The sequence below is a fragment of the Alligator sinensis genome, unplaced genomic scaffold (genome assembly GCF_000455745.1).
Source record: "Alligator sinensis unplaced genomic scaffold, ASM45574v1 scaffold707_1, whole genome shotgun sequence".
Taxonomy (NCBI): domain Eukaryota; kingdom Metazoa; phylum Chordata; order Crocodylia; family Alligatoridae; genus Alligator; species Alligator sinensis.
In genome coordinates, this window is record NW_005842065.1 from 1569578 (window position 1) to 1584928 (window position 15351).

Here is a 15351-nt window from a genome sequence, read left to right on the forward strand (position 1 = left end):
TGCCGAAACCATTAACCCCGCCGCCGCGGGGCCCCCGCGGCACCGCCTCCCCCCGCTCCCCTCGGGCGGCCATTTTGTCACCGGAGCGCCCCGCGCCGCGGGCGGTGACGGGAAAAGCCAGTGCCGGCCGCGAGGCACGCCGGGAAAGCAGGCCAAGCCGCAGGCGCGCGAGGCACGCTGGGAAAGCCGTCGGCGCTTCTTGTTGCTAGGCATCGGGCACCGCAAGGGGCGCCGGGAGGGAAAGAACCAGGAGATGGGTGGGCGCCGGCACCAATTGGAACGCGACTGGCAGCGTGCCGGCCAATCCGCTGCCAGCCAGCTCGCCTCGCCCGCCTCCCCGCTCCCAACAGAATAAGGCGGGGCCGACTGACAGTTCTGAAGATCGCCCAATCTTGCCAGCCAAGGGGTGGGGTTTGACGGGGCCAATTCGCGTAGGCGGGTTTGTGAGGGAGCCAATCTAGTGAGAAGCAGGGCGGGACGGAGTGTACCACCCCTCTCCAGGCCGCGGGGGCAGCATTGAGCTGCTGTCGCGGCATCATAACAGCGGGAAATTCAATGCTGGGCTGTGGCGGGGGTAAAACTGCGGCGCTCTCTCAGCTGCGAGGAACCATGTGGTTTGTTTGTTTTCTCTTATTTCCCCCCCTTGTCGAATGGTCCCAGCGTGGGTCACGTGCAGCCGTTCCAAGATGGCGGCGGCGGGGTCCGGGTCCGGCTGGGGGCCGGAGGCGGACGAGTTCGAGGACGCTCCCGATGTGGAGCCACTGGAGCCGACGTTGAGCAACATCATCGAGCAGCGGAGTCTCAAGTGGATCTTCGTGGGGGGGAAGGGGGGCGTGGGCAAGACCACCTGCAGGTGAGGCGAAGGGAGGGGCTTTTAATGTGGGATGTACTACTGTGGGTAGAAGGGGGGAGGTGGGGCTCTACCATTGCCGCGTGGGGTGGTTGAGTCCTTCTGGTGTGCAGAGAGGGGTTGGGAGGAACCATTACAACGGGATGAGGGGGTAGGTACCATCGCTGTAGAGGGGGTGTGGTAGCAGGGGCCTGGTTGGGATATACCATGAGAGCCTATAGGGGGCGTCTTGGGGGAGGGGTAGGTTGTAGGTAAGGCAGGGGTTGGGATGTACCACTGCACGGGCAACTGGTCTACCTGAGGGCATGGGGTGTACCATTGTGCTAGGAATGGGGGGGGTATGATTGTGTGGGGTGCCAGGAAGGGAGTGGTCTTGGTGAGGGCATGGGGTGTACCACTGTATCATTGTGCCAGGTAGGGGGTCTACTTGGGCTGTACCACTGTACCACAGTGGACAACTAGAGGAATAGACCCCTTGCAGGGGAGCTGGGATCTACCATTGCATTTCTGTGTCGGGGGCATGAGCCCTATGCTGAAAGCAGTACAGTCCCCAGGGACCCTCCAAGAAAGCTCCCCATGGGTTCCTGTAGCTGCTGCTTGCTCTGCTGACCCCCAGGTCCCCTCCCTTCCCCCACCAGTTGCAGTCTGGCTGTGCAGCTGTCCAAAGTGCGGGAGAGCGTCCTCATCATCTCCACTGACCCAGCCCACAACATCTCCGATGCCTTTGACCAGAAGTTCTCCAAGGTGCCCACCAAGGTCAAGGGCTATGATAACCTCTTTGCCATGGTAAGTGCAGGGTTGGGCTCCATTCGGCACTCCACGAGGCTGCAGCAAGGGACCCAGGTGTCCCGCTCCAACCACTGCTTCCATGTCATGCATAGGACTGACCACATCTGCCTCAGCTCACCCCCTTCCACAGCCAAATGCTACTCTGACCACTATCCCCCTTTCCCATCTTGGAGCAGGGACCAGGGGCTGTCCTGGCCCTGCTCTGACACCTGGGTCAGCCTCTGAGTCCCCTCCTCTTATCTGTCCCCTCCTTGCAGGAGATTGACCCCAGCCTGGGGGTGGCAGAGCTCCCAGACGAGTTCTTCGAGGAGGACAACATGCTGAGCATGGGCAAGAAAATGATGCAGGAGGCCATGAGCGCCTTCCCGGGTATCGATGAGGCCATGAGCTATGCAGAGGTGATGAGGTGAGCCAGGGTCACCAGCCCCAGGGGCTGATGGAAGGGACTTTTATACGGGAGGTCCCATGACTGTAGTGGGGGTGAGCAAGGTAGGCTTTTGACTGGAGATGTGGGATGAGGTTGTATCACTTGGGTAGAGAGGGGGTAGTATGGAGGTACCACTATGAGGGAGAGTGGTATTATAGGCTATAGCAAAAAGGGGTCTCTGGGTTGTACCACTGTTGCCACTTGTTGGTGGGATGCTGGTTTGGACCATTAGGAAAAGAACACCGGGGGACGGTTATACTAGTTCAACAGTAAGGGGCTGCTCTGGGATGTACCATTTCTGCCCGGGGGGGGCATTGCTGGGTGGGGTCCCCCCACCCCTCTAACCCCTTGTCTGCCCTGGCGCAGGCTGGTGAAGGGGATGAATTTCTCCGTAGTGGTGTTCGACACGGCGCCCACGGGGCACACGCTGCGGCTGCTCAACTTCCCCACCATTGTGGAGCGGGGACTGGGCCGCCTCATGCAGATCAAGAACCAGATTAGCCCTTTCATCTCCCAGGTCAGGAGGACCAAGGTTGGGGTCACTCATACCCCGCCTCCCACAGCACCTTTGCTCTGTTCTCAGATTTGAGATCCGCCCCTTGCCCACCCGCCCCCATGCATGCAGCAATTAGCGATTGAACCCTTCTCAGCCATCCTAAGGAGCCTTGGCCTCTGGGGCGGGGCTGGGCTGGGCTGGGCTGGGCCGTGGGTGCCCCCATTTTACACCACACCCCCTCTTCCTTTTCCTCCCATAGATGTGTAACATGCTGGGCCTGGGTGACATGAATGCAGACCAGCTGGCCTCTAAGCTGGAGGAGACGCTGCCTGTCATCCGGTCTGTGAGTGAGCAGTTCAAGGACCCAGTAAGTGGCTCCTGGGTTGGGCACATCCACCTGTGAGACCCACAGGGCTTTGGTTCCTTCTGGTAGGCAGAGGCTGTTGTTACCTTTAACAGTCCATTGTGGCCGTGGGGAATGGGTCTTTCCTCCTGCCCCGCCAGTCTAGCCACATTCCTTGGGAGGCAGCAACCATAGAACTGGCCACTGCTTGGATCTACATGGGACAGCCTGGGGGAGGGCCTCTTGTGCGTTCCTGATCCAGCATCTGTGCTGTGGGGCAGAATTTCATTCTCCCTGCCTCCACAACTGTGAGGGAGAAGCCCAAATTGCCCCATTTTTACAATGATGGGGAGCAGGGGTAATGGTCAGCCTGGTGTTGAGGTGGGGCTGGGAGGCAATGACATGCCCCAGGGCTGGGAGTATGGAGCACAGGGTGATAGTGGCCTAGTGCTGAAGGAGAGCAGGGGAGCAATGGCAAGCCTGGTGCTCTGATGGTGCTGGGGGTAAGAGTGTGAGGACATGGGATCCTGGGTTTTTTTTCTGCTTAAAAATTGCAAATACTCTGATTTAAAAACAAAACAAAACAACCCCAAATCTGTGATTTAAAATAAAATGCCACTATCCCAGCAGCAGCAAAGGGTACAGCTCCATGCCACTACCCCTGCTGCTGCCAGTAGGCAGGGTGTGCTTCACCAGGGCAGTGTGTGGGGCTCACGGTAGCAAGGACCTTCCCTGCCTGGCCCCACTTTGCCCTACTGTGCCAGTCTCACCTGCTGGGCTGTGGAGGGCAGCAGGACAGGGAGGTCCAAATTTGCAGCAGGCAGCCTGCACCCATCCTATGCACAAATCTGGGGGGCACCTTCCCCCCTCCCCAGGAGTGTGCGCAGCATTGGGATGCCTATGTCCCCATCCTGCTCCCTGTGTCAGCCCTGTAGTCGTACATTCCAACCCCAGGCCTCAAGCACCACACACCGCCTAGGCTGGGCAGCAGCCTCTGCCCTGCCCACTCTCTCCCTCCCTCACTATGGGGGCCTCAATTTCCCCCACCCGAACACCTGACTTATCTGTGGGCTTTGGCAATGCATAGAGGGTGCACGCGATTTGAGAGACTGGCCGCTGCCGCTGCTGGCATCTGCAGGCAGTCACCAATTGCCACTCGGTGCTTGCTACCCCTCCCCCTCGCCACCAACACTGCTGTGGCCACCTGCAGGTGGTCCCCTTTTTGCCACCGCCTCCTGCAGGCAGTCACTGTGCGCCCCCCCCCAGCTGCAGGAGGCACAAGGCATTCATGCCTGTGGGAGCTCCTGGCAGAGGGGGGGGGGGTGTACACATGCGCATGGCCCCCCTGCCTGACTGCCCTCCTCCTGCTCCCCCCAGCCCCTTGCAGGCTGGAACTCTGCCCACCTACAGAGAGCTCTTTGTAAAGGTAGAAAATCTGTGTTTCTCTATTAAAATGAAAAATCCACATTGTTCTTGGTCAGAAGGGGAAATCCACTCTTTTCTCTTCCCCCCCCCCCCCTGCTTTTCCATGGGAAATAAAATCTGGATCCCTGGTGAGGACATAACTCAGTGCTGTGGGGGCAGGCCCAGTGCTGGGAGGGGCAGCATGTGCTGGCAGGAGCTAGGGGAGTGATGATGGGCCTGGTACTTTTGTGGGGACCAAGGGAGTGATTAGGGGCTCGGTGCTGGTGAAGGCAGGGGTAGGGCTGTGCTCGATGCTGGGGTGGGGCAGGGGGCAACCCCACACTTCCCCCACCACCACCACCAACCCACAGGAGCAGACGACTTTCATCTGCGTGTGCATCGCGGAGTTCCTCTCGCTCTATGAGACAGAGCGGCTCATCCAGGAGCTGGCCAAGTGCCGCATCGACACCCACAACATCGTTGTCAACCAGCTCGTCTTCCCTGCACCTGACAAGCCCTGCAAGATGTGTGAGGCGCGCCACAAGATCCAGTCCAAGTACCTTGACCAGGTGGGCTCTGCCCCCAGGGACCCTGCTCCTGCATGACTCTGCTTCCCCCCTTCCCAAGCCCTCGGGTTGACCCCCTGCCTGAGCAATGGTGCATTCCAAGCCCTGCTCCCATCATTTGCAGGGAGTTGGACCCTGCTTCCCAGCTTCATTCAGGCCCAACTTCAAGGTGCTCCAGTTAACGTGGCTGGGTGGGGGGACAACACATCTGGGTTCCATTCTCAGCCTCTGTGGGGAAGAAGACAGGCTTTCGGGACACCTGGGTTCCACATCTGGCTTGTGTCAAGCCGATAAGAGCAGGGGGAGCTGGGTTCCCAGACACCTGGGTTCCATGCCTGGCTTAAAGGTTGGTGGAACAGAATCTAATGGGGGTGGGGAGCATGGACACCTGATTTCCTAATCGCTATTCCAGGAGAGGAGGGGACCAGTACAGCTAGGGAGTTGGGGGCTGGCAGTTAGGACCCCTAGGTTCCACACCTGGCTCAAGAAGAAGGCTTATAGGCTGGGGCTCTTGGATGCCTGGGTCCTCTCTTAGCTCCCCTGTGCACCCCCCAATCTCTCACAGATGGAGGACTTGTATGAGGATTTCCACATTGTGAAGCTGCCGCTGCTGCCGCATGAGGTACGAGGGGCCGACAAGGTCAACACCTTCTCCACTCTGCTGCTTGAGCCCTACAAGCCCCCCAGCACCAAGTGAGCCTGGTCCCCCCTCCCCCCCCAGCACAGGGGGGGGGGGGACCTAGCTGTGGCCCCACCCCCTTCTGTGGGGGGGTCAGGGCCCCCTTGAGCACCTCCCACCCCTGGAGCCACAGCAGGAGAAAACTGTACATAATAATAAAGCTGACAAGGAAGACAAGGCTGCTGGTGTGTGTGGGATTGCTTTGGGGGTGGGCAGGAGGCAGCATGATTAACTGGATAAACCAAGGATTAAAGCCCAGCTGGATCCAGCACCAAGGGAAGCAGGATCAGGGCTCAGGCACTAGGGGGACCAGATCTAGCAGTACCAGCTGGCAGCGTCTCCCCCCTGTCCCCTTTCTACCACAGAGCACCCTGTGCTGGGTAGAACTGGGCCTCAGCACTGGCAGGGAGGGGTGGGGCCTAGATGCCTGGCTTCTGTCCCCAGCTCGGAGGGGAGTGGGGGCTAGGGGATGAGAAGTGGGGTGCTGGAAGCCCAGATGCCTTGGTTCTGTCCACAGCTCTGGGAGTGGGACTGGTGGTTTAGAGCAGAGGAGGGTGGGAGCCGGGATACCTGGGTTCTTTCCAGCTCTAGGAAAGTATTGGGGGTTAGAGCTGGGGTCTGGGATGCCTGGATTCTCTCTGCTGTAGGAATTTGGGCACCTGGGGTCCCAGTTCCTGCCTTGCCAAAGGCAGTGACCGCATGGTTGCGGGGGGGAGAGGGGGAGGCTGTGTTTGCCTTTGGGCTTGGCCCACAGGGGGACCGTCTGGGAGCAGCTCATTAGTGTGGGGCCAGCACAGCCAAGTGGGCTTGGTGCCAGGTGGCCTGTGGGCACCTGCCATGCTTAAAGGGACAGTGCCCATGCATACACCTGCTGGCCTAGCCCAGGAGAGGCTTGGGGGTCTAATGGGAGCAGGGGAGAGGGTGCCTGGTTCTCTCTAGCTCTGGGAGGGGAGTCAGGGCTGGGGGGTTAGAGCAGGTGGGGCCTAGGAGCCCCCAAGCCTGGCTTCTCCCTGCTCCGGGAGGGGAGTGGGGGCTGGTCAGGTGGGACCATTAAGCAGAGATAGGAGCCTGGATTTCTGCCTTGTACCCCAGCCGGGGGAAGGTGCTGAGGTCTGGTGGGTTGGAAGGGGAGGTTGTGGGCTAGGATGCCTGGGTTCCTTTCTGGTTCTGGACTTACCAGGCTGGGTTCTCTCCCTGCAAACAGCTGCAGGCCCCCAACTCCTCCCACACAACTGTAGACCCAGCCTGAGCTGGAGGAGAGGACCCCTAGTGGGGGGGGGGGTTTCCATGGCCCCAGCTGAACCTAGATGCCAGGGATTGCTGTTCCCATGGCAACCTCATCTCTCTGCCTTGCAGCAAGGACAGGACCCAGGTGCACTGGCACCTGGCCACCCTGGATCCCACTCTGCCTCCCCTCTCCCCGCACTGTGAGGGAACCCAGGCATCCAGACTCCCAGGCCCTCTGCTTTCACTTTCCCACCCCCTATTCCCTCCTAGAGAATCCAGGAGTCTGGGCACCCAGCCTCCACCGCTCCAACCCACCAGACCCAACTTCTCTCCCAGAGCTGGAGAAAACCCAGGTGTTCGGGTTCTCTTCTCTAACCCTTGTGCATCCCCCTCATGGCTGGAGACCCCTGGCTCCCAGGTCAGCCAGAGAACCTAGCTGCCGGGCCCCACCCTGCTGCTATCTCAGTCTTGGTGGGTCTTTAGCATCATAAAGGTGCGGGCTGGGCCCTGGGCTGGGGCCTTTGCCTGGTATGTGTTTGGGACGTCCCCCCTTCCCCCTCCCCACCACAGCCCACGTGAGAGAGGGACTGTGAGAGAACCCAGGCTGCCGCCCCTCCCTGCCACACAGCCCCAGCCCTGCCCAGGGCTATTTAAGCAGCCGCTGGGCTCCTTCCACCTCCAGCCTCTCCACAACCATCCCAGACCTGTCAGGTGAGTGGTGGGTCTGCCCAGGCTTGGAGGTGGGGGCACCTTTTGCACCTGCCCTGGGGCAAGGCGGGTAGGGCTGGAGCTCCCCAATTCTATCCCACTCCCTTCAGCTCCCAGGCACTGGGGCAAAACCTTGACACAGCCCCCAGACAGGGTCCCTGAGCCCCTCCACAGTCCCCCAGATCCCCTATACTGCCTCTACCCCCCCCCACTAGATCCACTACTGCCCCTAAGGATAGCCCTAGATACCCTACTTCATAGATTTAATAGATTATAGGGGTCAGAAGGGACCTTAGTAGATCATTGAGTCTGATCCCCTGCCCTGGGCAGGAGAGTGCTGGGGTCAGATGACCCCAGCCAGGTGTTTGTCCAGTCTCCTCTTAAAGACCCCTAAAGGAGGGGAGAGCACCACTTCCCTTGGAAGCCCCTTCCAAATTCTGGTAACCCTTACCATGAAGAAGTTCTTCCTGATGTCTAATTTAAATCTGTTCTCTCAGGTTGTGGCCATTGTTTCTAGTTACTCCAAGGGGTGCCCTGATAAACAGAGTATCCCTTGCTGCACCCCCCCACCCTCCCAAATGAATTGGTAGATGGCCACCAGATCCTCTCTCAGACTTCTCTTACAGAGGCTGAAGGGATCCAGGTCCCTCAATCTCTCCTCATAGGACCTTACCTGCAGGCTTTTAACCATATGAGTGGCCCTCCTCTGGAACTTCTCAAGGTTATCCACATCCCTCTTGAAGTACTGCACCCCTAGATCCACCACTGCACCCCCTAAGGGCCCCCCCACACACACACACACACACTGTGTCTGGGGCCTGGGTCAGGCCTGACTTGAGGGGTAATTGCTGGGGTGGGGAAGCTGGACATTGAGTGGGGCAGGGGAGTGAGGCCCCTCCTGCAAAACTATAGCATGGGAAGTGGCTGTTGCCTCCCCACCTCCACGCACACAGGGGTGCCATGATGGGCATATCCCAGTAGGGGGTGGGCCAGGCCTAGCACAATCCCACCCCCTTGCCCCCAAACCCTGCCCCCCATACAAAGGGTGTTACGGGGCAGGGACGCAACCCAGAAGAGGGCGTTGTTGGAGGGAACAGGGCCAGAGGGGTAGGTGCCAGGGCAGATCCCATCCCCATGTGCCACTAGGGTTTCCCCCCAACCATGCCAGTGACATTGCCCATACACTATGGGAGGGGAACCAGTCCCAGGGGACAATGGGGTGAGGGGACAGGTATAAGGCTGCTGACTCCCACAGCTCCGCCACCTTGCCCCCAGGCCCTGCCCCCCACATCCAGTAGGTCCAATGGCCAGGTAGGGAGTTAGGCCCCACCCTTACTCCTGCCCCCACCCAACAGCGCCCCTTTTGCCTGCAGGTCCCACCCCCAGCCATGACAGTGACCTACACAGCCCGTGTGGCCAATGCCCGCTTCTGCGGCTTCTACCAGCTGCTGGGGCTGTGGCGCGGCAGCATCTACAAGCTGCTCTACCGCGAGTTCCTCATCTTCCTCATCGCCTACCTGGGCCTCAGCCTTACCTATCGGTGAGTCCCCTCCCCACCCTCCCTCGCATGTGCGGGTGAGCACACACTGGGCCCCAGCCTGAGGAGGGGTAAGAAACCCACCTTGTACCAGGGATATGTGGCTTTTGCGCACACATCAAGCTTACATGTGAGGAGGGGTGGGTATCTCTCCTCACAGAGGGATCTGGACCCCTTTGCACACGTGTGCATGCGCATGCCAGGCCTATTTGTGAGTAGGGGCATGAAATCCCTTGCATAGAAATCGGTGGCCATCTGCATACGTGTGCAGACACCAGGGCCATGCAGGAGGAGGGTTGGGTGTCCCCCCTTGCATGGAAAACTGTCCCTTTGCACATGTGTGTGTACACCAGGCCTATTTTTTGAGTAGGGGCATGTAACCCCTTGCTCAGATACCTGTGGCCCTTTTGCACGTGTGTGCACATGCTAGGCCTGAGCACAAGTAGAGGTGCGAAGACCCCTGCACATACCTGTGACTCTTTGCATGCATATGCACATGCTTGACCTGTTGCACAAGTACACATGACTCTTCGTGCACATACCCCAACCCTATGCATGAAGGCATGCAGGCTCTTTGCACCCCCATCCATGAATGCCTGCGCTCGCGTGACTCCAAGCAAGCACTTGTACACACGCGAGTGTCCTGACTATCATGCAGGGATGCATGCGCTCTGCATGACCCCCACTGGGAGCAGGCTCGAGTCCTGTGCAAGAGCATCAGCCCCAGCTCTTTGAACAGCCTTGCACAAGTGCTTCTTCCTTTGCATATCTGCTCCCAGCTTCGTCTTGGCCGAGGATCAGAAACGCTCCTTTGAAAAGCTGGTGATTTACTGTGACCAGTACGCCAACCTCATTCCTGTCTCCTTCGTGCTGGGTGAGACTCCTGCCCCCACAACCCTGGGTCCCTATAAGACACAGCCCTGGTACCCTACTTCAGAGGCAGCCCAGTGCTGGGTGCCAACATGCTGCCAACATGCCCCACCCCAGAACTAGCTGCATCTCCAGACAGGGTGACAGTTCTGTCCATTCCAGTGCCACACCCCAGAGATGGCTGCATCTTTACCAGGTGAAAGAACCTTGTATGTGCAACTCCCAGTGTGCCCCACCCCAGAGCCAGCTGCAGCTCCACACTGGGTGACAGGTCCCTGTTATACCCAGCCTCTAATGCCCCAGCTCAGAGCCAGCTGCATCTCAGTGCCAGGTGAAAGGCCCCTGTATAACCAGCCCCAATGCCCCACCCCACAGGTGGCTGCATCTGTTATACCCAGCCCCTGATGACCCACCCCAGAGCCAACTGCCTCTCCCCCACTCCCTAGGGTTCTATGTGACGCTGGTGGTGACAAGGTGGTGGAGCCAGTACACAAGCCTGCCAATGCCCGACCGGCTGATGTGTGCCATCGCAGGCAGTGTGCATGGGCGTGATGAACGGGGCCGGTTGCTACGCCGCACACTTATGCGCTATGGCAGTCTGGCAGGTGTGCTCATCCTGCGCTCCGTCAGCACCGCTGTCTTCAAGCGCTTCCCCACCATGGACCACGTCGTTGAGGCCGGTACGATCCTGTGCCACCCCCCAGAGCCAGCTATACTGGGGAGTCCTGGTATACCCAGGTCCTGCTGCCTGCCCCAGAGCCAGTCACATCATATGCTTCTGTTATACTCAGCCCCTGGTGTGCTTCCCTCAGAGCTAGCTGCATCAATGAGCTCATGTTATATCCAGCTCCTGGCACCGTCCCCGCTAGCCAGCTGCAGAAAGGATCCCTGTTATACCTGGCTCCTGGCATGCCCCCCACCACCCCTGAGCCAGCCATATCAGGGAGCCTGTTATACCCAGCCACTAGCACCCCCACAAAGCTAGCTGCATTACGGAGTCCTTCGTATACCCAGCTCCTGGTGCTTCCTCAGAGCCAGCTGCATTGCAGAATCCTTGGTATACCCAGCCCCCAGTGCCTCACCCCAGAGTCAGCTGCATTGGGGTTCCCTGTTATTTCTAGCCCTGACCTGCCCCCCTTGCCCCACCCAGGACCAGCCACATCAGGGGGACGAGTTTCATAGCTGGTAGGGGTGGAAGGGACCTGAGCAAATCAAGTCCGAGACCCTGCCATGGGCAGGAAAGGATGCTGGGGTCAAACGACCCCAGGAAGATGTCTATCTAGCCTCCTTTTGAAGACCCCCCAGGGTAGGAGCAAGCACCATTTCCCTTGGAAGTTGGTTCCAGATCCTAGTCACCCTGACTGTGAAGTAGTGCCTCCTGATGTCTAGCCTGAATCTACTCTCCTTCAACTTATGGCCATTATTCCTGGTTACTCCTGGTAGTGCTCAGGGGAACAGGGACTCTCCCATTGCCTGCTGGTCTCCCTTGGCCAGTTTATAGACAGCCACCAGATCCCCACTCAGCCTTCTCTTGTGGAGGATGAACAGGTTCAGGTCTTACAGCCTCTCCTCGTAGGGCCTGCTCTGCTGCCCCCTGATCATGCAAGTGGCTCTCCTCTGGACCCTATTGATGCTTCAGGGGGGATGTCCCCCCCGCACTTCAGGGGGGATGTCCACATCCCCCCTGAAGTGCGGCGCCCAGAACTGGACGCAGTACTCCAACTGCGGCCTGACCAGTGTCGCATAGAGGGGGAGGATCATCTCCTTCGACCTGCTTGTGATGCATCTGTGGATGTATGATAAGGTGCAGTTAGCCTTCCTGACTGCGTCCCCACATTGGCGGCCCATGTTCATCTTGGAGTCTATAATGAATCCAATATCCTTTTCTGCCTCTGTGCTGATGAGAAGGGAGTTCCCCAGCCTGTAGGTATGCTGTTGGTTCTTTCTCCCTAGGTGCAGTAAGTACCCTGCACTTGTCAGTATTGAATCCCATCTTATTCTCATCCACCCACCCCTGTAACCTGACCCACTATCCCCAGCCCCATTTGCCCCCTTCCCCAAAGCCAGCCATATCAGCCCACTGCTCTCCCACAGGCTTCATGACGCGAGAGGAGCGGAAGAAGTTCGAGGGGCTGCACTCACCCTACAACAAGTACTGGGTGCCCTGTCTGTGGTTCACCAGCCTGGTGGCCCAGGCCCGGCGCGAGGGTCGTGTGCATGATGACTGTGCCCTCAAGCTGCTCATGGAGGTGCGCTAGCAGGGCTGGAAGGCCACCTGGTGGGGGGGGTGCATGTCCCAGGCCCTAACACTCCCCCTCACGCACCCCACCCAAGGCTGGCGGTATCTTGCACTCCCTGCAGCCCAGCCATGGACATGTTCCATCTCAGAGCCAGCTGCATGGTGGGGACAGCCTGGGGGACAGGGGAGTTGGGAGGAACTTTGGAGGGAGAGCTTGTGCTCAGCAGTTGGGTGCACGGGACCTGAATTTGCCAGGTCTCGGCTCTGCTTCTACCAGGCTCGCATTCCCTCCCTCCCCACCTCCAGGGGGCTGCCCCAGCTGTTGGGGGGCAGGGCTGAAGGATAGCAGAGCTGCCCCCCCACATAGCTAATGGCCCCCAGAGGGTTAATACTCCCACTGTGTTTCCCAGGAGCTGAACACATTTCGGGGCAACTGCAGCATGCTCTTTCACTATGACTGGATCAGCGTGCCCCTTGTCTACACTCAGGTCAGCCTCCCCACCAGCCCAGGGCAGCTGCCCCCCTCCCCAGGGCAGATGCTACCCACAAGTGGCCCTTGTCTGAGCATCATGGGAAAGCCCCGGGGGGGGGGGACCCCACACTCTTTGCCTTCTGACACTTGCTCCCACCTGCCAGGTAGTGACCATTGCTGTGTACAGCTTCTTTGTGGCCTGTCTGATTGGGCGCCAGTTCCTGGACCCATCTCAGGGCTACACAGGGCACGAACTAGACCTGGGGCTGCCCATCTTCACCCTGCTGCAGTTCTTCTTCTACGTTGGCTGGCTCAAGGTCTAGGGGGACCAGGGCTGGGGGCGTGGGCCAGGGTCAATGTCCCTCCCTCCCGAACTGAGCTCTCCCTTTGCCCCACAGGTGGCTGAACAGCTGATTAACCCCTTTGGGGAAGACGATGATGACTTTGAGACCAACCTGCTCATCGACCGTAACTTCCAGGTACCACCTAGTGCCTGCCCCAGAGCATCAGGAGCACAGACCAAATCCCTGCCCCCCCCCAGCATTATGGGAGCATGAACTACAGACCCTAAGAGGGAGAGGGCAAAGGAGAGGGAACCTAGGTGTCCTGCCCCCACTACGCTGTCCTTGTTAGACCCAACTCCCCATCTAGAACTGGAGAACCCAGGCACCTGGGCTCCCAGTACCCCCTGCTGTAACCCACCTGGTCCCCTTTCTCTCCCTGCACAGGGATGGAACCCAGGTGTTCAGGCTCCCAGATGAACCTGGGAACCGAGGCATCCTGCTCCCCTACGCTATCACAATTAGACCCAACTCTCTGCCCCAGGTTGGGAAAGAACCCAGGCTCCCAGTCCCACAAGCTCCAATGCCCCTACTGTGCCTGGGAACTTAGGGATGCGGTTGTTCACTTTGCTCCCCCCACCCTAGGTGTCCATGTTAGCGGTAGATGAGATGTATGAGGACCTGCCGCTGCTGGAGCGGGACCGGTACTGGGATGCGGCTAATCCACGAGCACCATACACGGCTGCCACCGCCTTCCTGCTGCAGCAGCCACGCTTCCAGGGCTCTACCTTTGACATCACGTGAGTAGCGGAAGGGGAGGTTATATGCAGCCCATGTCCCACACCAGAGCTAGCTGCATCCCCACCCTGGCAAGGGGTCCATCATACCCAGCTGTGACATGCCCTACCACAGAGCCAGCTGCATCTCAGCTCAGGGTCCCTGTTGTACCCCACCCCAAAGCCAGCCACATCCTGGCACCAGATAATGAGCCTCTGTTATACCCAGGCCCCAGTTACCCACTCCAGAGCCAGCCATATTTCAGGACTAGATGAGGAATCACTTATACCCAGTCCTGACATAGCCCACCCCAGAGCTAGCTGCAGCCCAGTGGTTAGTTTGGGGGGAGCCTATTTATTATCACCCCAGAGCCATCTACATGCAAAAGGTTCCCATTATACTCCAATGCCCCACCCCAGAGCCAGCCACAGCCCAGGGTTGGGCAAAGGGGCTCTATTCTACCTAGACCCTAAGGCTCCAGCCCAGAGGTGGCCGCATCTCTTGCTCCCTGTACACAGCCACCAACCCACCCCATCCCAGAAGCAGCTGCCTAATGCTCCCTTTCCCTCCACCCCCTGCAGGCTGGCCAAGGAGGAGATGCAGTTCCAGCCTTTGGAGGAGATCGAGGAGGGGCTGGAGCCACGTACCCGGGGCTCCCCGTCCCCCCCACCCTGGCTCCTGGGTCCTAGCAGCTTTGCGAGTCACCTCCCCCTGCTCCCCCGGAAGAACAGCAGTGCCTCTGAGGCCTCTGGCGCCTATGGCTGCCTGTGTCCAGGAGCATCCTGCGGCTGCCAGGCCTCCAAAACGCCCCTGGGCTGGGATGAGGAAGCAGTGGCTGGCGGAGGAGCCACATCGGAGCCCTGCAGCAGCACCCAGCCCCTCCTGGACACTGTGGTGCCCCTGTCCCCTGTGAACTCCCCACAACCACCCCTACCCCACTGGCTGCAGGGCTCCCTCGAAGAAGAGAAGAGGGCATGAGCTGGCCCCAGGCTCCCTGCAATGCCCCAATGGCACCCATTACACCCAGCTGCCACTGCACCCCACCCTAGAGGCAGGTGCATCTTGGGGTCTGTTATACCCAGCAGTCGGCATGTCTCATCCCAGAGACAGCTACATCTTGGGGTCCCTGCTATTCCCAGTCACCAACCAGCTCCCATCCCAGAGGCTGCCACAGCTCTGTGCCCATTACACCCAGCCATTGGTGTGGTCTACCCGAGAGGCAGCTGCATCATGGGCTACCCATTATCCCCAGCCACCAGCATGCCTCAGCTTGGAGACAGCTGCAACTCCAGGTCCATTACCCACAGCCCCACTTCAGGGGGCATACACACAGCTGCCACATGCCCCCCAGCCCCCATTCATATTTAACCCATTCTGGGCCAGGGCTACACTGGCCACAAAAGTGCCTGGCAAGGGGCAGGGGGAGATATGGGGGGCAGAGATAGGAGCCAGCCCCTACCCACATGCTGAGGGCATCCCCTTTCTTCCCCTGCCATTTTTCTGCCTTTAAACCAAACAGACCAAGTGCAATACAGTGCATTTCTGGGGGGCAGGGGGTAGTTCTTTTGGGGGCATAAGGAGGCGATGGGAGATGGGGCAACTGCCCTCATGGGCTACACTTACCCCCCTGCGCCGCCATGAGCCATCCTGATCCCGCCATCCTGCTCCAGGGACTGCAGCTGGTGG

The 15351-nt window shown here is 59.4% G+C and overlaps 2 protein-coding genes across 2 annotated transcripts; both read left to right on the top strand.

Annotated features, from left to right (window-relative positions):
- Positions 1 to 15: 15 nt before the first annotated feature.
- Positions 16 to 5753, top strand: ASNA1 (arsA arsenite transporter, ATP-binding, homolog 1 (bacterial)). The gene is made up of 7 exons (XM_006023418.3): positions 16 to 853; positions 1489 to 1636; positions 1897 to 2045; positions 2433 to 2583; positions 2822 to 2929; positions 4681 to 4878; positions 5441 to 5753. Exons 1-7 carry the CDS (start codon positions 651 to 653, stop codon positions 5570 to 5572), a joined length of 1089 nt encoding a protein of 362 aa, XP_006023480.1. The 5' UTR covers positions 16 to 650; the 3' UTR covers positions 5573 to 5753.
- A 2501-nt stretch (positions 5754 to 8254) lies between these two features.
- BEST2 (bestrophin 2) lies at positions 8255 to 15323 on the top strand. The gene is made up of 9 exons (XM_006023491.3): positions 8255 to 9029; positions 9806 to 9900; positions 10343 to 10576; positions 11991 to 12145; positions 12546 to 12623; positions 12772 to 12924; positions 13006 to 13086; positions 13534 to 13688; positions 14247 to 15323. The coding sequence occupies exons 1-9, from the start codon at positions 8878 to 8880 to the stop codon at positions 14641 to 14643; spliced, it is 1500 nt and encodes a 499-aa protein (XP_006023553.1). The 5' UTR covers positions 8255 to 8877; the 3' UTR covers positions 14644 to 15323.
- The last annotated feature ends 28 nt before the right edge of the window (positions 15324 to 15351 follow it).

What these genes read in the sequence shown, in the direction of transcription:
- ASNA1 (XM_006023418.3), top strand. Translation starts at nt 651, where the DNA reads ATGGTCCCAGCGTGGGTCACGTGCAGCCGTTCCAAGATGGCGGCGGCG. An exon ending in GTGAGCAGTTCAAGGACCCA is followed by an intron (nt 2,930 to 4,680) that starts GTAAGTGGCTCC and finishes ACCAACCCACAG; the next exon opens with GAGCAGACGACTTTCATCTG. An exon ending in AGTCCAAGTACCTTGACCAG is followed by an intron (nt 4,879 to 5,440) that starts GTGGGCTCTGCC and finishes AATCTCTCACAG; the next exon opens with ATGGAGGACTTGTATGAGGA.
- BEST2 (XM_006023491.3), top strand. Translation starts at nt 8,878, where the DNA reads ATGACAGTGACCTACACAGCCCGTGTGGCCAATGCCCGCTTCTGCGGC. An exon ending in CCCTCAAGCTGCTCATGGAG is followed by an intron (nt 12,146 to 12,545) that starts GTGCGCTAGCAG and finishes TGTGTTTCCCAG; the next exon opens with GAGCTGAACACATTTCGGGG. An exon ending in TGCCCCTTGTCTACACTCAG is followed by an intron (nt 12,624 to 12,771) that starts GTCAGCCTCCCC and finishes CCCACCTGCCAG; the next exon opens with GTAGTGACCATTGCTGTGTA.